Source organism: Scylla paramamosain, chromosome 3 (assembly GCF_035594125.1).
Source record: "Scylla paramamosain isolate STU-SP2022 chromosome 3, ASM3559412v1, whole genome shotgun sequence".
Classification (NCBI taxonomy): domain Eukaryota; kingdom Metazoa; phylum Arthropoda; class Malacostraca; order Decapoda; family Portunidae; genus Scylla; species Scylla paramamosain.
The window spans coordinates 16,500,001-16,507,500 of NC_087153.1; the positions used below are offsets into that span (position 1 = coordinate 16,500,001).

The 7,500-nt window shown below is 37.5% G+C and overlaps 2 protein-coding genes across 7 annotated transcripts in view; both read right to left on the reverse strand.

Moving 5' to 3' along the window:
- Positions 1 to 1,115, reverse strand: part of LOC135091530 (vascular endothelial growth factor receptor 2-like) — a 166,232-nt gene extending 165,117 nt beyond the window's left edge. For 4 of the 6 annotated variants that reach the window (XM_063989285.1, XM_063989272.1, XM_063989319.1 and 1 more), the window contains exon 1: positions 958 to 1,115. The gene's annotated coding sequence lies outside the window, so the exon portion shown is untranslated. Of the gene's footprint in view, positions 1 to 930 lie in introns of all 6 variants that reach the window. The other 2 variants (XM_063989292.1, XM_063989278.1) reach the window with 2 other exon arrangements.
- Positions 1,116 to 3,429: 2,314 nt separating this feature from the next.
- The window catches only part of LOC135091593 (beta-1,3-glucan-binding protein-like), a 16,644-nt gene continuing 12,573 nt past the window's right edge, over positions 3,430 to 7,500 (reverse strand). Inside the window, exons 9-12 of the mRNA XM_063989349.1 lie at positions 7,367 to 7,438; positions 6,898 to 7,027; positions 4,826 to 4,942; positions 3,430 to 3,648 (exon numbers count right to left, since the gene is read on the reverse strand). Coding sequence (XP_063845419.1) covers positions 3,538 to 3,648; positions 4,826 to 4,942; positions 6,898 to 7,027; positions 7,367 to 7,438 — 430 coding nt within the window. The 3' untranslated portion in view covers positions 3,430 to 3,537. The remainder of the gene's footprint in view (positions 3,649 to 4,825; positions 4,943 to 6,897; positions 7,028 to 7,366; positions 7,439 to 7,500) is intronic.

A 7,500-nucleotide genomic window follows, 5' to 3' on the forward strand; every position in this document is an offset into this window, starting at 1 on the left:
TACTTAGCGTAAGTAGAGGAAACCTACACAGTAGGTACACAATAAACAGCGAAACTCTGGTAGGTTCAGGGTACGAAAAAGATTTAGGAGTTATAGTTAACTCTGAACTCCGTCTAGGAAAGCAATGCATAGAGGCCATAAACAGGGCAAATAGGGTATTAGGATTAATTTTTAGGAGTGTTAAAAGTAGAAGGCCCGAAGTAATATTAAAGTTATATTTGTCGCTGGTCAGACCTCATCTAGACTATGGTGTGCAGCTCTGGTCCCCACATTACAGGAAAGATATAGGTCTATTAGAATCAGTACAGAGGAGAATGACTAAAAGGATACAGGGGATGAGGAGTATTCCTTACGAGGCGAGACTAAAGCTGTTAAATTTACATTCTTTAGAGAGACGTAGGTTAAGAGGGGACCTGATAGAAGTCCTTAAGTAGCATAAGGGTTATAACAAGGTGGATGTAAGCAAAATTCTTAGGATCAGCAACCAGGATAGAGCAAGAAATAACGGGTTCAAGCTTGAAAATATTTATGTTTAAGAAAGAGATAAGAAGAAATAGGTTCTCAAATAGAGTGGCAGATGAGTGGAACGGACTCAGTAATCGTTGTTAGTGCTAAGACATTAGGGAGATTTAAGAGATTAGACGGGTTTATGGATGGGGATGATAGGTGGAAATACGAGTAGGTAGGTATATTTCATACAGGGACTGTCACGTGTAAGCCTGGTCGCTTATTGCAGCTTCCCTTGTTTCTGTTCTTATATTCTATGTTCTCTAAATGACGAAAGGAAATCCATCTCGAGCCTGGGGAAACCAAATCTCTCTCTCTCTCTCTCTCTCTCTCTCTCTCTCTCTCTCTCTCTCAACATAATTGTGAAACAAGCAGTGGATTCAAGGATAATAAGGACTTATATTCACACACAGTACCACGTACTTGTACATCGATGAAGGATTCACTCACCACGAAAATAGTTCTTTTCTCTGATGTGTAATGCTGTTACATCCCACGCTGAGAGTTGATACGACAGCGATACATCCAGCCTTTGGCACTGTACCCTATTACGCTCTACACCAACTAACGGATGAAGTGCCGGTGGTTAGTCTCGGCGACAGAGCAATGAGATGGGAGAGGGAGGGGGGGAAATGTGTGTTGCCAGACGTAAGACAACCCTCAAGATTTTATTCCACAAAAGTGGATAGAATGCACACGCACACACCCGAGAGAGTTGCATAGATGCACAGCACAGGCCACTACAGACCTTGCGGTCGTCGCGAGATGACCTGACCTAGGACTACTGAAGTGATAATAGAAGAAAAGGACAGCAGAGAGAGAGAGAGAGAGAGAGAGAGAGAGAGAGACTGCAAGATGTCATCACATTTACATGTAGTGATAGCAAGTTCAATCTAATTACTGAGTTTATTCCACTCATTCAGCATTATATATTTGAGAACCGTAGATATCAGGTAATGTACTTAAGTACGCAGCAGGAAAACTATCTCAAAACAACAAGAAGGATGAGAGAGAGAGAGAGAGAGAGAGAGAGAGAGAGAGATGAAAACTGAAGGCCAACTGTGTGTGTGTTTGTGTGTGTGTGTGTGTGTGTGTGTTACCGATACTGACAAGTGTAGGCAACAGGAAAATATTTTGGAAAAAGAAGGAAATAAAGAAAAGCTTCTTCGATGATCTTTGGGTCCGTATCAATAAACACTGAAAGCTAAAAGTTACTCTCAGAGTAAAGATTACTTTCAGAGTTGCTCCTAACTCCTAAAGGGATTCTCAAAGTTGCGAGTTTGCTCCTAGAAGTGCTCTCAAAGTGGGCGAAATATAAAAGTACCTCGGCGGAGACTTTTACAGAGGTGGGAGTGGTTTGCTTTTATCAACAAAGGCCCTATTCGGGGACCGGCATCTCAGTGGTCTTTTTTTTTTTCCTTGGCCGGTGTCCCTCCTACATAAGAAAAAAAAAAAAAAAGACCACTGAGATGCCGGTCCCCGAATAGGAACCGGCATCTTATATATATATATATATATATATATATATATATATATATATATATATATATATATATATATATATATATATATATATATATATAAAAGGCGTACTTATATATATATATATATATATATATATATATATATATATATATATATATATATATATATATATATATATATCTATATATAATATATACATATATATATATATATATATATATATATATATATATATATATATATATATATATATATATATATATATATATATATATATATATAAATATATATATATATATATATATATATATATATATATATATATATATATATATATATATATATATATTTTTTTTTTTTTTTTTTTTTTTTTTTTTTTTGAGGAAAGTTACATATTTTCAGAAATGAAAGGTAATTCTAAGTGAGAAATATTGTACGATATGGTGAAATGCTTGATTTAGAAGTTGCAAGACATTTACTCGTAAATATAATTTCGCAAGGATTGTCGAGGGTGTGGGAGGGAAGCTGTTGCCATCTTGAAGCTGTTGCGTGATTGCACATCAAGATCTTCGTAAGTGAGGATAAAATTAGTTTCAAGAACGCAGTGTATCGTTGTACCAATTTGATAAAAAAAAACATAACAACCTCCATATGCAAAATACCCAACACAAAACACTTATATTACGTAATCAATGGCGTTTGTTGACTTACGCCCGAAACCAAATTATACATGATCATTTACTGTCGTGAATAATGGGCGCAACTTGAGTTACACCATTGCGTATTGCGACAGTTTCTGATTTCTGTAGATACGTCGCCAAACAAGCAAACTGTGTTCTCGGTAGCTTTGCTTAGACAAAGTAAAAACAAACCTGCTTCTTGATACATACAATGCTATTTAATCCAACACTGATATGCCATTATTTCCAAATACTACATGAACACTTGTTTGCTATCTCTATAAAACATTGCAAACTCAATGGTGATTACACTTAAGTAATTTGCAGATCAATACTATCCAGTATATACCGGAATAACGCTAATCCTGATCACAATTTGCATATATTAGGCATTCCTTATGACAAAGGTAACAATAACATATTAGCAGTGTACTTATTATATTAAAGAACGCCTGCTCTAGAGTTAATTGAAAGGAGCTTGGGGTTCATAAATAGAAACTCAGATAACTTAGATAATTATAGATATGGAGTTTAATCAGAAATGGATGTCGATCAAAAGCTTCTCAAACAGTATTTAGAAATTGTATGATTGCTTTACTGAACAAACGGTTGATTTAATGTAATAAACATATTACATAATTCAGCTAGAAAGTAAATGAAAGTAAATTCCATAGATGGATCACACATGTATGTATGTAAATAGTAGTAGTTTTGTTAAAGGTTAAAGGAAAGGAAAAAATCAATAAAAAGGCGGTCATATTGTTTTTATTTTATTTATTTTTTTATTATTATTTTTAGTCATGTACAGAAGCACGTGCCGCAAAAGTACTGTTGCGTGTGCCTTCATGTTTCATTCTTCATCACTTTATTGTTCAGCGTTAGTCATCTTCCATACTTTTATGTAATCCACTTGCAATGCTGCATTCTCGCTAATCTTGCCCTCTCCCTGTTCCCATGTGGGTAGCCACTTGCCACGCTGTTGTGCAATGAGAGACAGTATTAAGGTTACAACGCATCTCGATTTATTGTTTTTATAATTTCTGAATAAAGAAAAAAGGTTGTGTAAGCTATAATACTTTGAGAGGTGGGAGGTAGGGAAGGCGATGTGTAGGTTTGGCACAGCATATATTGTTGTATTGTTTGGGAGACAGGAGGCAAAGGAAAGGAATTGTGAAGGGTTGCACCAGATTCTAATTTGGTAGCCTACTCTTTCTTGGTATAACTGTTTTCTTGTTTAGTGCTACATGTAAGTATCAGTCTCATTCGAGTTAATATAACAGATTTGCAAGTGTTAATATTAGTAAATTTGTAGATGACACGAAGATACATAAGTTATCAGGTTGGAATCTGAGTAAATGTACAATTAAGAATGAGGTGCTGATAGTATCATAGAGCTGAAAAGATTTATGATACACACCTCAGACTTCCATCAGAGAAAACAATGTATTGAAACCAGGTATGAAGCTAATTGTGTATTAAGATGCATCTTTCGAAGTGTTAAAACTATAAATCCCGAAGTGAAATTAAATTTATATTTAGCATTAGTCAGACTTTATCTAGGCTATTCTATACAGTTCTGGTTCCCATATTACAGAAGGGATATACACTTAAGCTTGTTACAGTCAGTGCAGAGGAGAATGATTTACAAAACAAAAGGAATGTGAAATATTCCTTAAGAGAAGAAATGGAAGCTTTTAAATTTACATTCGTTAGAGAGATGTTGATTAATAGAGGATCAGATGGAGGAGTTCAAATGGCATAAGGGATATAATAAGAGTGATATAAAGAAATTTTCATGGTTAGTAATCAAAATTAGGCTAGAAATAAGTCAAACTTGATAAAGTTAGATTTGAAAATGAGTGGTGGTAGAATGGAATATACTCAATATTGGGTTGTTATTGTTGAGTCGCTATGGAGCTTTAGAAGAAAAGTAGATCAATTTATGGATAGGGATGCTAGGTATTATTTATACAACGACAATCACATGCACTTTTTTTTCAGCTTTTCTTATGTTCTTTTACTACCACTTCAATATATGGAAATGCGGTGCTGAATTATCAAGTCGAGAGAGAGAGAGAGAGAGAGAGAGAGAGAGAGAGAGAGAGAGAGAGAGAGAGAGAGAGAGAGAGAGAGAGAGAGAGAGAGAGACTTACTCCGTTCCAAAAATCGAGGAAGGCTTGTGGCGAGTCGTTGGACCATGGCTTGTCTGCAATGCCGTCAGGGAAGAATCCACCGGTGCCTCCCACAGCAAGGTTAATGATGATGTAGAACTGTTGAGATGCAAGAGGTAAAGATGTGCATGTGATAGGCTTTTTACAGACACATGTATGACAGGCGAATGGTTATGGAAGTGCACTTAAGTGTGACGCGTTGATGAACTCCATTACCTGCATCAAACATGAGCCGATATGTTTGGTGTCATTGTTCATTATCAAAAGAACAGTTCTACTAATACCGTACGAATAACTCAAAACTTTAAGTGATAGATAGCTAAAGGACAGAAAAGGATAGCGGTGTGATGGACTGCAGTGTCACATTCATCACCAGAATACTGTTGCATAGATACTACCACAACGTTTAATGGAACGTAAGCTTACTTAAACTAGATATTTAGTATTACTGGATCATAAAATTGTTAGTATTAAGAATAATGTGATCATCTGCTTCGAAACAAGATGTTTGCCTTGACTTTGCTTCTCCTTTATACATGAACACACACTTTGCTTCTCCTTTATACATGAACAGAATGTCTTTTACGGATTCAAATATTGAAAGTTTGGGTAGGTCACTCCCGTTCTATGGTTGCTAATAAATATTAGTAAAATCTCATCGGACCATTAAACAATAAAAAAAAATTATAAGACAGTCTTCCCTTCCACTACGATTATTTAAGGCACTCAACCAAACTTTTGTTGTTGCCCTAGACATATCAAAAGCTTTTGATAGAGTCTGACACAAAGCTTAGATTTTCAAACTACCCTCCTATGGCTTCTATCCTTCTCTCTGTAACTTCATCTCAAGTTTCCTTTTTGACCGTTTTATTTGTGTTGTGGTAGACGGTCACTATCCTTCTCCTAAATCTATTAACAGTGGTGTTCCTCAGGGTTCTGTCCTGTCACCCACTCTCCTCTTATTATTCATCAATGACCTTCTAAACCAAACTTCTTTTCCTATCCACTCCTACGCTGATGATACCATCTTGCACTTTTCCACGTCTTTCCGTAGACGTCCAACCTTTCAGGAAGTAAACAGTTCACGAAGGAAAGCCACAGAACGCCTGACTTCTGATCTCTCTAAAATTTCTGATTGGGGCAGAGCTAACTTAGTATTGCTCATTGCCTCAAAAATTCAATTCCTCCATCTATCAACTTGATACAGCCTTCCAGACAACTATCCTGTCTTCTTTAGTGACACTCAACTGTTCCCCCTCTTCTACACTGAACATTCTTAGTCTGTCCTTTAATTATAATCTAAACTGGAAACTTCACATCTCATCTCCAGCTAAAACAGTTTCTATGAAGTTAGGTGTTCTGAAACGTCTTCGCCAATTTTTCTCACCCTTCCAGCTGCTGACTCTGTACAGGGGCCTTATCCATCCATGTATGGAGTATGCTTCACATGTCGGGGGGGTTCCACTTATACCGCTCTTCTAGACAGGATGGAATCAAAAGCTTTTCGTCTCATCAACTCCTCTCCTCTAACTGACTTTCTTCAGCCTCTTTCTCATCGCCGCTATGTTGCATCTCTTGCTATTTTTCTACCGCTATTCACATGCTGACTGCTCTTCTGATCTTGCTAACTGCATGCATCCCCTCCTCCCGCGGCCTCGCTGCACAAGACTTTCTTCTTTCTCTCACCCCTATTCTGTCCATCTCTCTAATGCAAGAGTTAACCAGTATTCTTAATCATTCATCCCTTTCTCTGGTAAACTCTGGAACTCCCTGCCTGCTTCTGTATTTCCACCTTCCTATGACTTGAATTCCCTCAAGAGGGAGGTTTCAAGACACTTATACTTCAATTTTTGACTGCTGCTTTGGACCCTGTTCGAGGACCGGCATCTCAGTGGGCTTTTTTTTTTTTTTTTCATTGGATTTTTGTTGCCGTTGGCCGGTGTCCCTCCTACATGAAAAAAAAAAAAAGACAAGTAAACAAAATTCTGCTAAACAAGCAGCAACAAAACGCTAATTTCAACATCATTAAAGATGAAAGAGTGGCAAAAACGAACCTTCTGGTCAAAAGGCGACATCTTGCCGCCTGAAATCCAGGGATTGTCAATAGAGTCATCCAAACCAGCAAAGTCCCAGAAGTTGGTGACAGGATCGATCGTTATCTTCAGCTCGTCATCCAGATACGCCCTGAGAGGAAAGGACATAATTATCGTTGTGTCGCTCTCTTCCTGTGCTCACTTATCCTCTTCTCTCTCTCTCTCTCTCTCTCTCTCTCTCTCTCTCTCTCTCTCTCTCTCTCTCTCTCTCTTCTTCTTCTTCTTTTCTCTCTTATAGTTATAGGAGTCCAGTTGACCGATTTGCCCACCATGTTCATAGTAATGATATCCATGAGTCATTTGTTTATCAATTATTGTGTGTGTGTGTGTGTGTGTGTGTGTGTGTGTGTGTGTGTGTGTGTGTGTGTGTGTGTGTGTGTGTGTGTGTGTGTGTGTGTGTGTGTGCGTGTGTGTGTGTTGCCTGACTTACTTGATTTCAGTACTGGTCCAGTCGACACGCCAAATATGGAAGCTGTCGGCGAATGAACCGTCGTTGGCGGTGCTAAGCAACAGATAGTGACATTAGTAGTTGTACTAGTAGTAGTAGTAGTAGTAGTAGTAGTA